Source organism: Pelodiscus sinensis, chromosome 4 (assembly GCF_049634645.1).
Source record: "Pelodiscus sinensis isolate JC-2024 chromosome 4, ASM4963464v1, whole genome shotgun sequence".
In the NCBI taxonomy this organism is placed as follows: Eukaryota; Metazoa; Chordata; order Testudines; family Trionychidae; genus Pelodiscus; species Pelodiscus sinensis.
In genome coordinates this window covers 99,076,839-99,093,557 of record NC_134714.1, presented here as the reverse complement: position 1 = coordinate 99,093,557, position 16,719 = coordinate 99,076,839, and the positions used below count along the sequence as shown (strand labels likewise).

The window sequence follows — 16,719 nt, the reverse complement described above, 5'->3', positions numbered from 1 at the left end:
AGGAGCAGCATAGTATTTCCGCAAGAAACACTGATTTCAGACAGTAGAAAGTCAGTGTTCTTGCGGAAATTCAAGCAGCCAGTGTAGACAGCTGGCAAGTTGTCTAGACACAGCCAAGGAGTTCTGAAGGGAAAGAAGAGCCATCATTTGAATTAGCAGATGCACTGCATTTTATTTTTCAGAGCAGCAATCTATTTATGCAGGTGCAAAAATGAAATCTGTGCCCCAGTTGCAAACTGCAGCTCTACTGTTCCAGAGATAAGGAGCCATATTTTAAAGAGACTGCAGCTCTTACTTAGTCACTTACACAAAGTGATCAAATTGAAAAGTACACAGCACAGACTCTCCCACGGAGAACGGTTGTGGTGGGAAAGTAGGGGTAGGGAGGTGTTGATCCTTGGGGCATATAAGGGTGGCAGCTGAAAGTGCTGTTAAACCAGCTCCCTGAATGCAAGGACACATGTGGGTCATAACTTGGCACTGCTGTGCAACCGAGCCTGCTGAGTCCAGGGGTTCAATTGTGAGTGCTGATTAACTGGTCCTCTCAGACGTGCTCTGTTAATAGATGGGAGTGTTCGTCTGCGTCTAGGGTGGGAAGATTCCCGTCCTGGGGAACACAGTTCCTGCTGGAGAGCTCCATTGGAAGGGATTTGGCATCAGGGAGAATTCAGTTCCATTTGAGAGCACAAGTAGCACAAGCAGCACTCAGATAGAATTATTAACCTCCCCGTCCCATAAGAGTAACCCTAATAAATGAGCATACCCCAGAGTAATGGGCAAATCTGTTAACACCACGGTTGTGTCTACACTGGGCCACTTATTCCGGAAAAGCAGCTGCTTTTCCAGAATAACTTGCCAGCTGTCTACACTGGCCGCTTGCTTTTCCGGAAAAGCAATGACGATCTACTGTAAAACTGTCAGTGTTTTTCCGGAAAAACTATGCTGCTCCCGTTCGGGCAAAAGTCATTTTTAGGAAAAACTGTTCCGGAAAAGGGCCAGTGTAGACAGCACAGTAGTCTTTTCCACAAAAAAAGCCCCGATCGCGAAAATGACGATTGGGGCTTTTTTCCGAAAAAGCGCGTCTACATTGGCCACGGATGCTTTTCCGGAAAAAGTGCTTTTCCGGAAAAGCATCCTGCCAATGTAGATGCGCTTTTTTCCAGAAATACTTATAACGGAAAACTGTTCTGTTTTAAGCATTTTCGGAAAAGGGTGCCAGTGTAGACATAGCCCACATGTGACTAGAGAGAGAGAGTCTTCTCAATAACTCAGGTCACAAGGAACCATTCAGTTCCTGTACAATGTAATCAACATTTATCATCTTTTTTTAAATTGGAATTTACAGCATAGAATGCAATGGTGAAAAGACAGGAACCTGCAGTTGTTTCTGAGAGGGTCCAAATTCCATTCTTGCTTTGACATAGCTTAATTCTCAAGGGGAAAAAACCCCAATGGACTATGGAATTAAACAGATCACTACATTGGACCAAGTCTCACAAATGCTAGAAAACAAAAGACTGATTTCTATTTTAGCAGCCTATGGTTAATGTGACACTGCACCAAAAATCATTTGTTCAAATATATTTCCTCCCTCCTTGCTCTATTTATGTAGAGGATGAACAAACAAGGGAATTCCAGTACAGTAACTATAAAATATGGATGTTTTTGTTTACAGATACAAATAAAAAAGTCTCAAAGGTTGCAATGCTCCCTCTTTCCAGATTAATAGCCATAATCCTGATTTATTTCCTCAGGCCCTTAATAGTGTCAATGACTAGAAACCCACAAGAGATCTATTAATACCTAATGCTGAAATAAATCAGGTACTCAACTACAACTCTGTATTTAAGCCATTATAAGTCTAGATTCATTGATCCTGTGACGGAGCGCGGACGCTCCGCCACTGGGCAGACGCGGCACCCGGGAATCCCGGTTGCCGGGCACCTCCCCCGCGCCTGTGCGGCACATGCTCGCTCCAAACGCCGGGTGCTTTAAACGCTTGCAGCGCGACTGCGGGGGGGGGGGAAGAGGGGGACTGCCCTCCGGAGCAGGAGACAGAGGAGAGCCGGAGGAGGCACCCCACAGGCAGCACAAAGAGCCGGCGGGTCCACCTGTGGGGGGGGGGGGAGCGGTCTGACCCCCCCCCCCCCCTGGCCAGGAGAGGAGCAGCCCGCGGCCGAGCTACGGGCTGAGGCGGCACCCCCCGGGGAAGCAGACGGTGTCCCGGCTGGAGCCGCCGGAGAACCAGGTACCCCAGTCTGAGAGAAAGGGAGGGGTAGGAAGGAACCCAGGGCAGGCTTGTCCCATGTGGCTGGAGACTTGCAGAGCGGAATCCCGCTCCAGCCTTAAAGGGTCGGTGTTCTCTGACCCCTAGGGCCCTGGGTTGGGGCCCGGAGGTGAGGGCGGGCCCGGGTCCCCCTACCCACTCCCCTTCCCCCTCCCTCGCCCAAAGGGAAGACAGAAAGGAGCAGAGTGACTTTGAGGGGCCGCAGCGAGTGTGGCGGCCCAACGGGGACACTGGGCAGAATACCCCCCAGGCGTGGGCAACAGGCAGACCATGGGCCAAAGCCAGATCCATTGGAATGGACCCCGACACCCGCCCCCCTTCCCTGGAGTCTGGCACTTGACAAAAGCTTGGCCTGGGCTGAGAGAGTCCTGTTCTCAGCGGCGGCCGGGGAGAGTGACTCCGCATGGCGGGGCGCCGCAAGAGGTAGCTGCAGAGAGGCGCGAGAGGGGAAGAGGCCCAGCTGGTGACTCCCGCCAGCTCAGAAGCGGCAGCTCTTCCCTGCAGCAGAGCAGGCACCGCAGGAAATGAGCAGCCGGGGTGCGCTCAGGCCCGTGGACGCACTGAGTGGCACCGCGCACAGGGCAAGCCAGGCCTGTACGGCGGGGCCACCGACCTATCGCCGCGCCCTGCTACTCCTCGGGCGAGGCAGAGCAGCCCGTCCCTGTGCTGCGTGCGGGCAGGGTACCCACTGGCAAAGACACCGGGAGACTCCCACCTAGCCCTTAGCCCAGTGGAGCGAGAGCCGACAGCTGCTTCAGGGGAGGGGACTGGTGGATGGGGCGGGCGGCAGCTGCGCTCCCTCAGCTGTGCGCCTGAGGCAAGTGCCTCACTCGCTTCGCCCTTGTTACAGCCCTGCAAGGAGGAGAGAGAAAAAGTCTCCTTAACCTCTGATGATTGAACAAGAAGCAGCAAGGAAGGTGTAAGTGGGACTTGCAGGAAAATTTTCCTGTCTAGGTGGAATAAATTGCCTAGGGAGGTTGTGGAATCTTCATCAATGGAGATTTTTAAGAGTAGGTTAGACAAACACCTGTCAAGGATAGTGTACAGGGTACTTGGCCCTGCCATGAGTGCAGGGAACTGGAGCTGATGACATCTTGAGCTCTTTTTAAGTTCTATGATTATCACAACATGTGGCATATCTCATCCAATGCACTGAATGCCCCAAAGCTACATGGGAGAAACAATTACTATGCCCTCAAATGAACTCACCCAGACAAGTGATCAAGGAAGACACTATCACCCATACCTGTGCACCTTTCATAAAACAATCACTCTATACCTGACATCTCAATCCTCAATCTCAAAGGAAACCAACAAAACACCTTCAAAAGAATTTGGGAATCTAAATTCATAGTTTTGCTGAACACTAAAAATTATGGGCTTAATAAAGACATTGTTGTAATAAGCTATAAACCCTATGGCTACGTCTACACTGGCCCCTTTTCCGAAAGGGGCATGCTAATTTTAAACTTCAGAATAGGGAAATCCGTGGGGGATTTAAATATCCCCCGCGGGATTTAAATAAAGATGTCCGCCGCTTTTTTCCGGCTTGTAGATAAGCCGGAAAAGAGCGTCTAGACTGGCCCGATCCTCTGGAATAAAGCCCTATTCCAGAGGATCTCTTATTCCTACTTCAAAGTAGGCTACCTCTACTGGCCCGATCCTCCGGAATAAAGCCCTATTCCGGAGGATCTCTTATTCCTACTTCTCTCATCCTTGGACCCCGTGGTCAGGTCACCCTCCTCCTCCAGGCCAGGTGACCTCAGCACTGGGGTACGCAGGCCGGTGTCCACCACCGGCGAGGGCCCTTGCACCGCCATCTCCCCCAGTATGGCATGCAGGCACTTGTAGTGGGGCAGGTGTCGGTTCCTGCCCCCCCGCCCTCAGTGGCCCTGACGTAGCCCAGGTGCAGCTCCTTGACCTTGGCCTGGACCTGTTCAAGGGTCTGGGATGGATGTCCCTGGTCTGAGAGCACCTGGGCCATGTAGGCGAAGATATCAGCATTGCGGCGCCAGGATCAGGGGTCGTGGAGGGTTTCCTCCTCTGCCCACAGGTCCTACAGGGCCTCTACCTCAGCCCTGGACCAGCAAGGGGCACATCACTTGGTGCCCCTCTGGGCCTGCTGGTAGCCCTGGGATGGCTGCTGGGAGGAGGGTGCAGGCTCTTGGGGTGTCTGTGGAGCAGACATCCTGGGGCTCCTGGGTGCAGTACGGCAGAGCCACATGCGGCATCTGCAGGCTGCATGTGGCTTTAAGGGGGGGGTCTGGCAACCAGAAGTAGCGAGCTGTGAGTGCAGGTAGAAGAGTGTCCAAGCGGCCACCTGTGGTTTTTCCTGGGAGGCCAGTTCTTATGCAAAAACTCTTGGCAGCCTGTCCACACTGCCCTCTTGTGCAAAAAAGGCTTCTTCCTCATATGGAGCATCAGAGCTCTCGTGCAAGAAGCCCTCTGTTCCAACGTTGTACTGTAAATTTATTTGCACAAGAACACGCGTGCAGCGTAGACACTCTGCAGAACGGCCGTTCTTGCGCAAGAAGCCTGCAGGGTAGACATAGCCGGAGTGCATTTTTGTAGTGCAGATACCTCATATAAGAAGGCACACAGTGATGAATAAATATCTTGGGGGAAAGGACTCAATAAGGCTACGTCCACACTGCACACTTATTTCGAAATAAGCTATTCCAGAATAGTTATTCTGAAATAGCTTATTTCAAAATAGCACGTCTACACTGCAGGGAAGCATCAAAATTAGACCAAGGCAGGCTCTCCTAATGTAGACATGCTATCTTGATTTGGAGCCCCAGGAGGCACTGGGGAGGAATAACTTAGAATGGCTCTGGTGAGGGGCTATTTCGAAACAGCAACAGTGGAGCATCTACATACGCCTTATTTCAAAATAGCTATTTCGGAATAGGCATTATTCCTCGTAGCATGAGTTTAAAGATTTTGGAATTAGCAATCTGTTATTTTGAAATTATTTTGAAATAACAGAATAGCTGTGTAGATACTCGCATTGTTATTTTGAAATAATGCTAGTTATCTTGAAATAACAGTGCAGTGTAGACACCCCCTTATTGAGTGAGCTGGTAGTAGTTGGGAACTCCTATAACTGGTACAGCATGAAGCCAACGCCCCATCGTTATAGCCCAGCATATCCCTCATGTGAAGGGGGCAATTGGTAAGATCCCAGCAATTAAGTCACTGGAGGGAGCAGAGTGGAAAATGGGGAGGAGGACAGCTATCAAAGACACTCCCTCCCCAATTGAATTATGGGAGAAAACCAGAGAGAGTTACCCGCACTATACATGAGAGCTGCCAGGTAGTCCCAGATGTTTAATAATAAAATTGCACCTGATCCAACCCTTAATGAATGTCTCCTCTCCCTATTTTGGTACAGCAGACCATGCAGAAAGTGCATGGCCTTCATTTCAGTTTATCTAGCTGCCTCAATTCAATGAGTGAAAATTAAGAAACCAATAAAAGGTAAAAGATGGAAAGATTCACCCACAGCCCGTGTTTGGAGCTGTGTATCTCAGACTGAGCTCTCATTCTTTTGCCTTTCCTGCTGGGTTCATTACCAATTCCTTTCTCGTATCCTATGATTTAACTATAGGTATGCCAACCAGACAGTCCCAAATTTAAATCTCCTGACCCAGTGTCCCCATAAAGCACTGAAATGTCCCGGAAAGCCCTGAGACTTGAAACAGAGCTAGAAGCGGCTGCACACTGCTCTTCCCCCTCCCACAAGATACCATGAGTACTCAGAGGTGGCTTCCGGCACCAGTGTTTTGCATGGCTCTGTGAGCAGCAGGGAGCGTGCATGCTGGTGATGCCACGAGAGAATGCCACATTTCAGCCCATGCCTCAGCTCAGCAGAGCCTTTGCCGTGGACTGGGGGCCCCCAGCCCGAGTCCCCAGCCCGGCCCTTCCCTGCGGTGGCTGGGCAGGGCAGATCTGGCAGCAGAGCCAGCCCAGGCCCATGCCCCTCCCTTGGGGTGGGGCCAAGGGGCATGAGGGCTTCAGCAGGGTGGGGTGGGGCATCCAGGCTGGCGCCCATGGAATGGCCAAGGCCAGCAGCGCCTTTGACCAGCTGCGCTTCCTGCAGTGGTCACAGGTACTTGTGCAACTGCTGAGCGTAGAAAGCAGTGTGGGGCTCCCTGGGGTGCGAGGCGGGGCAGGACTCGGGAGGCACAGGGCAGAGCAGAGAAAGGGGCTTGGCCTGGTGGGCTACATCCCCAACGGGAAGTCGTGGCTGCAGCAGCTGTGTGCTCTGTGGCACTGCTGGCTCAAGGACCAGTACCTGAATCCACATGAGCCTGTCCTGCCCCCACAGAAACTCGGGCCAGGGGCCAGATTCTGGGAGCGCTTCCTGCAGCCAGGTGGCTTCTGGCAGCAGATGGACAGGGAGACCCCACTACCTTTCCCCAACCCTGCCGAGGGATTCCAATCCTGAGGGGCAGCCTAGGCCCAGAGGGGTCCACCAGTCCTGTTGTGGGCATGAGTCTCTCTTTGGGAGAGGGTCCCCCAACTCTTTGCCAAGGAATGCTGTGAGAGCCGAGAATGTAACAGAGTTCAAAAAAGAACCAGACACATTCATGAAAGACAGGTCCACTAACGTCTACTAGTGGGAGCATCCTCTGCCCTCCGACAGGCTCAGAGCAGCAGGCGCTGGCCGCCCGCCTGGCTCGGGATCCTGGCAGAGCCATGCCGAGTTCTCCCACCTGAGGCTGCGTGGTGAGGAGCAGCCTGCCGCCGCTCGCTGGCTGGTGAATGATTAATAGGCAGCAGCATGTCAGCCGCCAGGAAAAGGAGGAGGGGGAAAGCCTGCCACAAGGGGACATAGGTGGGTGTCTTTCCCGCCCGGCCCGAGCACCCCGCAGCATCAGGAGATTGACCCCCACCCTGGCTCCGCAGCGCTCAGCTGCTGCCCATGGCCACTTGTCAGGAGGTGTCACCAGGCCAGGTGGGAGAACTGGGCTATCCACTCTGAGCTGCTGGCACCAGTGCAGATCACAGGTCACAGAGACCTCTGCAGCCAGGAGCAGCTGCCCATGAAACTCACACCCTGCCCCCACGCACAACACCTCCACACACACCATGCCCCCGCGCACCGCACTACCACACACACCCTGCCCCCGCGCACAGCACCTCCACACACACCCTGCCCCCATGCACAGCACCACCACAACCAGTCCCACACACCAAAGCCTACTCACACATCCTGTCTCTGTGCAGAACAACCTCACATATCCTGCCCATAGTGCCCTTTACTTCCAATCATGTTTCCATCTTGACCCCAGCAGTACTACCCCCAGCTGGGACTTCCTGTGGCAGGTGGGTGGGAGCCTGGGGGTCAGGGATATGACTAATGTTTGATTGTTAGTAGGGCCCTTACACCATGTGTTCCCATTTTTGGTTTTGAAAATATTGTCACCATAACTATAGGCATTCTCCCAGCTAACAGTACCAAACTAAACTGCAATTGGAGTCACACAGTACCCATGAAACCAGACATGGTCCCAGGTTGGCAAAGTGGCACTCACTATTTTTTAACTTAATAAACAAGTAAAAGTTAAGACTTTTAATAAATATATAGTAAACTGTATAAATACTTCAATAAATGTGCATACCTATGATATATATTCCTAGGAAGAAAAATAAGTACCAAGTTGAGTGCAAAGGTTATACTGGGTTGCAAATCAACATGCTTTAATGGCTATCAACCAATAAGTATTAACTCTGTTTAAGAAAAGAACTAAAAAGTACAAATTCAAAACAAATTTAAAATGATTATTTAAATCAAAGTTTTTGGCTTGCTGATTTAAATTACGATTAAAATTGGTGATTTAAATAATTATTTAAATCAATTAACCATGGTTTACACTTTCCTGAACATATTCTCTCACATTGCCAAATTCCTTCCCTCACCTAAAAGCCAGTGTTTGGCAGCTGGTAGTTAATTAAGTCTCACGCAAAATATGAGATTCTCCACAGATTAAAGGATACCCCACATACTGAAGCACTCCCTTATTTTGCCAAATCTTCCTGTCCATCTTTTACTTCATCTCTAGGACCAGATCTTCTGGTATAACTAAAGGGCAGGATTTCAAATAAGGCTGTGAATACTGCGTAATAACTCCATTTTACTCTTTTGCTACCCTGATTCAGGAGGCATAGAATCATAGAGTCTTAGGGCTGGAAGACACCTCAGGAGGTCAGTGAGTCCAACCCCATGGCAAAGCAGGACTCACCCCCAACTAAATCAAAGCTTTGTCAAGCTGGGACTTAAAAACCTCTAGGGATGGAGATTCCAGCCCCTCTCTAGGGAACCCATCCCAGTGCTTCACCACCCTCCTAGGGAAATAATGCAAGGTTTGTTTAGAGAGAACTTCAAATGTGAGTAGTCACATAATGTGTACAGACAGTCCCCGAGTTACGCGGATCCGACTTATGTCGGATCCGCAGTTACGAACGGGGTTTTTCTCGCCCTGGAGGACGGGAGTGGCGAGACGCCCAGATGCGCCTCGGTCCCGCTGCCCACATCGTCCAGGGCGGGAAAAGCTGCTCCGCGTCTCCCTGGTCTGCTGGGGGGGAGGAGCTCCCTCCAGCAGACCAGGGAGACACTGAGCAAAGCCGCGGAGCACGCGGGCAGCGGGACAGCCCAGACGCGCCGCGGCTGTCCTGCTGCCGGCGTCCTCTGAGGCTTTGCTCCTCGTCTCCCTGGTCTGCTGGTCTCCAGCAGACCAGCAGACCAGGGAGACGCGGAGCAAAGACGCGGAGGACCTGGGCGGCGGGACCGCGGTCCGCCGCCCGCATTTCCCTGGTCTGCTGGGGGGGGGCAGCTAGTGCGCCCCCCTCCTCCCGCAGGCCAGGCTTTTTTCTGGACGCATGTGGTAGAGCAGCTGGGGCACTGCCGGTTGGTCCCGCAGCGCCGCTCTGGGCGCTACTGGACCAACCCGGCAGCACCCCAGCTGCTCTGCCACAGGTGTCCTGATTCAGCCGCTGCTGGTCAGTTTCAGCAGCGGCTGAATCAGGACGCCTGGGGCAGAGCAGCTGGAGTGCTGCTGGGTTGGTCCAGTAGCGCCAAGGAGCAGCGCTACTGGAGCAACCCAGCAGCACCCCAGCTGCTCTGCCCCAGGCGTCCCCAAGTCAGCCGCTGCTGAAACTGACCAGCGCTGACTATAGGAAGCCCGAGGCAGAGTTGCTCTGCCCCGGGCTTCCTGGAATCAGCCGCTGATCAGTTTCAGCAGCAGCTGACTTGGGGACGCCTGGGGTTCTTAAGTTGAATCTGTATGTAAGTCGGAACTGGCGTCCAGATTCAGCCTGTTGAAACTGATCAGCGGCTGATTCCAGGAAGCCTGGGGCAGAGCAACTCTGCCTCGGGCTTCCTGTAGTCAGCCGCTGGTCAGTTTCAGCAGAGACTGAATCTGGACGCCAGTTCCGACTTACATACAGATTCAACTTAAGAACAAACCTACAGTCCCTATCTTGTACGTAACCCGGAGGCTGCCTGTATTCTAAAATTCTTTAACATTGTAGGCACAAACCATTAAGTACTTTCACTCGCGTGTGCGCGCAAATACTGTATTTAAAAAGAAGCCCATGTTCAAAGTTCACTAAGGTTGTAATGTCAAACACTCTAAAGTTAGGAAGTGCAAGAATTAAAACTGCCTGCACAACCTTCTTTCACTCCCTATATGCCCATGCATTATGATGCAGTCTGTAACGACACTGGGGGTCTCAAACTCATGGCCCGCAGGCCATCTATAGCCCAAACAGTTCCACAAGCCAGCCTGCACACAGCCACTGCAACTATGGCTCCTGGCGGGAGGGATGTCCTTCCCCTTTCCCCAAGCAAAGCCCCTGCTCCACCCTTGCTTCACCTATTTTCACCCCTACATCACTCTGCCACTCTCCACTGCACCCCCTCCTCCAACCCTATCAGGGATGTGGCTTCAGGGATTACAGGGGGGGCCTGGCACGGGCCAGCAGCAGTGGTGGGAACCGCTGGGAAGCAGAACAATGCAGCAGTCTCTGCTCTGCTCCCCCTCCATCTCCCAGGCCAGCCCAGCAATTCTGCTTCCCTGTGGAAAGGTATGTGCACAGCTGTTCCATCCATAGGATGGTCTGGGGCTGCCACCCCAGGCCCTGCCCTTTGGGGATCCCTGCAGCAGCCTTCCCACTGTCCTATGAATAGCCCAGTCTCCGATACTGAGGTCAGCTGGTGGGATTCTGGGCAGGCTGGGGCCAGCAGCAGGGGTTGGGCCCCCTCATACTCGCAATGGCGGTGAAAGCTGCAGGGAAGCAGAGCAACACAGCAGCCTCAGCTCCACACCTGCCGCCATCTCCCAAGCCAACCTGGTTGCCCAGCAAAGCGGTTATCCTTAATGCAGCTAAAGAGGACTGAAATAACCCCTTAGGGCCATTCACCAACTTAGGATTAGTGGAGCACAATTACTTCCTCTGAATACGTAGCCTTTTTTCCCCTGACGAAAAACTGGGGTCAAGGTCTGACTACATTGGTGTCACATATAAAGCCGTATGTGGGCCTGCAAGGGTTAAATTTGTATTCCGCTAGGCCAGCCATGAGCCCTGCTGGTGAAAATACTACGTGTTCTTTATCAGATGGCTTTCATCAGCTGCAACTCCTATGCTTGCTAGCTGAGAGCCAAATATGGGATAAATAACAGAACCTCGGTCCTCAGCCCCAGGGAAACGCTGAGTGGCATTGAGCCAGTATGCGCATACCCAGTGAACTGTAGTAAAACTAGTGTAGGGAGCCCCATGTCCGGTGAGTCTCACCAGGGACCTAGACCTCAGAGGGTGCCTTGGATCCCCCCAGCTGGAGCCACGTCCACTGCTGCCTGGTGCAAGGTGACAGGAACTGGACTCCCCACAGACTGAAGGGGCGTAAGCATTTCCAAGTGCCTGTTGCTCTCTTTTCTGCATTGCTCTGCTTGTGCTTTGCTGTAGCTGTGTGACCATCTGGCAGTATTAACTCTGTCCTAGCAGTGATATAGTGAGATTAATAAACACAACTATCCCTAATTGACTCTGTCTTGAAGTGAATCCATAATCCAGTTGGTCCTGGCCCTGTGAACTGACAACTGGCTTTGACCCAGCTGAGGAGTCCTCTACCCATGTGGAATTCCACGGTGGCTATTTAACCCTGTTTTCCATCCCTCATGCACCACCAGATCAGTACCAGGGTGTGGTCCTTGTGCTATTTTTTTTCTTTTTTAAAAGAATGAATTAAGGATTTACTGAGCAAACTTCACTGAATGCATCTGATAAACTTACATCATATCCACTGTTGCGTATTCCACGCCTTGGTCTCTCCCGGGTAACTAGAAGATCCATCTCAGTTTCTCCCGGACTAGGACTGTTCAAAGATTGCCTGCTTCTATACACAGAGTTCTTCGTTTGCTGTCTGGAGAACATCCAAAGAGAAAATATTAAAATGAAGGAAAAGCACAAAAATAAATGACAATGTTCTGCAGTTATAATCTTTATTCTAATGTTATTTAAGGGTGCTACGCAATTTGAGCTATGCAATTACATTTTTAAATAAAGCGTATTCCGAAACATCCGGTACTCCTCATGGAACAAGGTTTACAGGGTCATCAGACTAGTGAGCCCGTTATATTTTGAAATTGCTCAAAAGATGCAGAATAGCTAATAGATACGTCTGGTATCCCAAAATAGCTCAGCAGTGTAGACATAGCCTTAGTTATTACAAGAGAGCCATTTTCATAGGATACCTTTTCAATATACACACAAGGGCTGGAAGAAGGCAAAATTATGGAAGAGATCATTATGCATTTTGTTTTCCATTGTTAAACACCAAAGGCTAGAGGGTACAGGATCATTTGTGGACTGTAGCTGATAGGATTTGCATTCATTAGGTGTAACTAATATTAACTTGTCCGTTTAATGGGCACAGCACATGCTGAGAAACTTTGAAAATCAAGTCATTTTATTTAGGAACCAAAGCATAGGATTAAGTGTTGAGCTTTAAGGTAAACTGTGACCTGTGGTAAATAATTTAGGAACACAGCATACCACTAGCAAAACCAGGATTAGAACTAAGTGAATTACCATTGAGCCTAATACTCAGCTTTACTTTCTGTCTAGTCACTTGCTGGTCTAGCAGGACACTAAAGATTTTTCTGAGTAGCAGAATCTACATGTGGAGCAAAGTCCATGCACCATTTTGGCGCTGCCAGTTCCAGCTGGCTTGGTATCGTTATGTTCCAGGGCAGAGATGAAGTTTAAGCAGCTTTTTCTACCACTTCTATGCTATGATTGGGTAGCTAGGCCAGCTTTACACCGCCCCATTCGCCCCAGCGGGCAGGGACACAAGTTCTCTCCCTGCAGGTCACAACCGCTGCTGGACCCAACAGGCGCGTGGCATAGAGGGAAGCCCAGACACCCCGTGGGCGCCCCTCCTGCCAGCACCTTCCCATGCCTGCTTGTCCCCAGGATGGGGGGGGGAGTGAATCTCCTCCCTGGGGACATCTGGGCCCCTGCAGGCAAGGGCCCACTGGCTAGAGCGCACGTGGCCTTGCTCCAAGCACATAGCCTTCGTCTGAGCCAAGAACTCTCACTCTCAACTCACAGATGGGGGCTGGGCTTCAGGCACAGTGTTCCCTGGGATGACTGACTGTCTCCCTTTATTCTTCACAGCTGGACCATCTGTGAGGGGGTGGCTTTGCTGGACCCCCCCAGCAGACCAGGGGGACAGGAGCAAAGCCGCCCAGGCGGCGGGGGTCCCGCTGCCTGGGCAGCTTTGCTCCCGGGCAAATGAGCAAAGCCACCCAGGCGGCGGCTTTGCTCGGGTGTCCCTGGTCTGCTGGGGGGGTCCAGCGGCTTTGCTGGACCCCCCCCAGCAGACCAGAGAGACAGGAGCAAAGCCGCCGCTTGGGCGGCTTTGCTTGGGGGCAAAGGAGCAAAGCCACACGGGCGGCGGGGTCCCTCCACCTGTGCGGCTTTGCTCGGGTCTCCCGAGTGTGCTGGGGGGCACTCCCCCCAGCACCCCAGGGAGACAGGAGCAAAGCCGCACAGGCAGAGGGGTCCCTCCGCCTGTGCGGCTTTGCTAGGGTCTCCCTGGTCTGCTGGGGAGGGAGAGGGCGCAGCTAGTGCGCCCCCCCCCCCCCCAGCAGACCAGGCTTTTGTTGCGGGACGCCTCGGGTAGAGCAGCTGAGGTGCTGCCGGGTTGGTCCTGTGGGAGCCTACCAGACAGCGCCCCAGCTGTTCTGTCCCAGGCTCCAGATTCAGCAGCTGTTGAAACTGATCAGGCTGATTCCAGTAAGCTGGGGTCAGAGCAACTCTGCCTCGGGCTTCCTGTAGTCAGCCCCTGGTCAGTTTCAGTGGCAGCAGCTGAATCTGGAGCCAGTTCTGACTTACATACAAATTCAACTTAAGAACAAACCTATAGTCCCTATCTTGTACGTAACCCAGGGACTGCTTGTACTGCATTGTATGTATTGTACACATTACTATTCATGTTTCTACAGGCCTCACTTATATTCTCAAGGCAGACTGTGCTAATAAAAGTAGGATTCCTGTATAATGCTAATGTTCACATTCATATCTTACATTTTCTGTGCATTTGTAATAATGTGTTCCTCCCTGACTGAATAGCTGTTCAATGAACTGACTCCCCAGGCCCATCAGCAAGGACACCTGATATAATTTAATCAGAATATTTTTTTTTCATTAACCTACTGGTACAACCCTTGGACAAGGCTTCTCAAACTCCACCTCCGCGCTCTCGAGGCCCTCGCATAACCGAGTGCATTTGGCTAGTTATTGCTTATACTCTAAGACAAACTCGTTTAGAACCCTTGCTACAAATTTCTTTCACCAGTGCCACATGTATAGATGGGGCTCTTCGGTCTCTTTTCCACCAGTACATGTCTGGGGCCAAGATAATGAATGCTCTCCATTTGTACATTACCTCAAAGGGCCGTAAGTGCCACACGAACATTGATTATGTCTCACAATACCTTAACTCATGTTAGAGATGAGTAAACGATGTCAAAGATTAAATGACCTGCTCAAGAGTTCAAAGCAATGAAATATAATCCAATATAATAATAAAAGCCAAGACTTTGTATTCTGTGATTTAACTGAAATCAAAATGTTTGAAAACGTAGAAAAATATCCGAAGTATTTCATACATTTTACTTGGTACTTTATTGTTTAACAGTGTGAGTAAAGCTGTGATTAATCACAATCAATTTTTTGTGAATCGTTTTTTGAGTTAATCGTGTGAGTTAACGGTGATTAATCAATAGCCCTAATTAGTATGCAATACACATTTTCATCATCAGTGGCGAATGTTTGCGCTTCAGATGCGTCTTTCATCCTACAGCCTTGAGGAAGAACCTACTTTCTAGATAAATAACTATGTCTAAAAAACACACACATCTCACCTGGTTTTAGGCTCTGCAAATTGAGAAGATACATCTGCTTCTGGTTCCAACACATGGTCTAGTTCCATTTGTGCTCTCTCATATATCCTTTTTTTTTCTGTCAGCCCCTTGTTGTTATCAATTTGGGGGAAATCATAGTATCCTTTCCTCTTGGCTTTCAAGCGCAGCTTGTTGCGATAGTGCTCTATGTCGGACTTCTGCTTCAAAGCTTTGTTTACCTAAGAGAAGGTGAATGAATTTCAGATGACTGTACCATACTGCTGATTTCTCAACGACATTTTAAAAGTGTGTTTGATGGACAGTACTTTGCAGAGCACCTCTGGTACCACCCTATGCCATCTGTCAGTACTAGGGAAGTTCAAGTGACAGAGTCATAGTATTTTGTATGACATTTCAGATGATTAAATACATTTTAGCCACAGTAACTCAGATCACAGCCATGGAAGAGGAGAGCTGACGTCAGCCAACCAGCCGGATCCAAATAATGCTTATTTTCAGGGAGGACTGGGGGCAGTATTCTGTATATTTGAACAAATTTCATTTCTGCCCCAAAGCTGACTGTGTAAAAATGTCTACTTTATTTGACGTGTGAAGCTAAAAAGTCAAATTCTACAGTCTCTGTAAGAATTCCAGCATATCTGTGAGTGTGTAAGGGGATAACCATTTGCATATTCCTAAATTGTACTCTGATGATACAGAGCTACAGTTCCTGGAAGAAAAATAGGCATTGAATACTGTACAATAGGGCTCTGGATACAAATGATGATTAAAATAAAAGCACAGAACCAAAACATGACAAATTGCTCTAATCTGGCCTCACCCAGTGGACAGACTATACAGTCTTCTACTGTGTTTCTAACCAGCAAGTGGTTTAAAGTGTTAGTTTTGTCCAACAAAGAGTTGAGGGCAATACCCTGGTTAGTCCTTACATAAGTGTGCAGCACAGAGATGCAAATAAGAAGCTTCTTTCCTTCTCATCTGATATATAAAATCCACCATCCCCCATAGATTTTGTTCTAGAACAAAATCTAAATAAATCATTTGTAAAATAACACACGTCAGAGCCAAGCAATGGCATTTGGCAGTGGCCCCAGTACACCCCAGTGCAGACCCACAACATTCTATGGGAACCTTGTGGGGCAATTGTGTCTAAGGGTATGTTTACACTACAGCACTATTTTGAATTAACTTAATTCGAAAAAGTTAATTTGAATTAAGCTAATTCGAAATAACGCATCTACACACAAAACCTATTTCGAAATAGACACGTCCACACTGAGTGGACCCTGAACTGAAGTTAAGGCTGGCCAGAACCAGTGCCAGCTGGGCATCAGGTTAGGACTTAGGCTATGTCTAGACTGCAAGCCTCTTTCGAAAGAGGCTCTTTCGAAAGATACTTTCGAAAGAGCCTCTTTCGAAAGAGAGCGTCTAGACTGCACGTTGAACTTTCGAAAAAGCAGCTTGCTTTTTCGAAAGAAAGCATCCAGTGAGTCTGGATGCTCTCTTTCGAAGAAGCCCTATTTACATTGAAGAACGCCTTCTTTCGAAAGAGGAATTTAGATTTATTGAACTAAACTGGGGAGGCGATGAACCTCTAGGGAGACTGGGAAAAGGAGGTGGGAGAGAGGAAGAGAGAGGGTGGAAGAGGAGAGGGGGAAACCTGGGAGGAGGGAGCTGGAAGGGGGAAGCAAGGGGAAGAAGGGGGAGAGGAAGCTCAGGGCTCAGGGTTGGGGATCTCACCGGACCAACTTGACTTTCATACTAACCTGCTCCTGGGTTCGCATGTGGCCTTTGGTGACCAGGCTGGCAGCTATCCTGCCATAGACGGCTGCGTTCCTCCGTCTTTTGCGGTGATCATGGATGTTGGGGGCATCCCCCCCAAACCTGAATAAGGTCCATGATCTCCACGCTGGACCAGGAAGGCGCCCACCTTCTCCAGGCCCTGTCAGGCTCTTGGGGGCTGGCAGACTGCTCCTGGGGAGCGGTGGAGGGCTGGCT

General features: G+C 50.4%; 1 protein-coding gene across 3 annotated transcripts in view; it reads right to left on the bottom strand.

Moving 5' to 3' along the window:
* The window catches only part of KIAA1549L (KIAA1549 like), a 230,017-nt gene that overhangs the window by 34,520 nt on the left and 178,778 nt on the right, over nt 1-16,719 (bottom strand). For all 3 annotated transcript variants that reach the window (XM_075927818.1, XM_075927820.1, XM_075927819.1), the window contains 2 exons: nt 14,722-14,939; nt 11,585-11,714 (listed from right to left, as the gene is read on the bottom strand). In XM_075927818.1, coding sequence (XP_075783933.1) covers nt 11,585-11,714; nt 14,722-14,939 — 348 coding nt within the window. The remainder of the gene's footprint in view (nt 1-11,584; nt 11,715-14,721; nt 14,940-16,719) is intronic.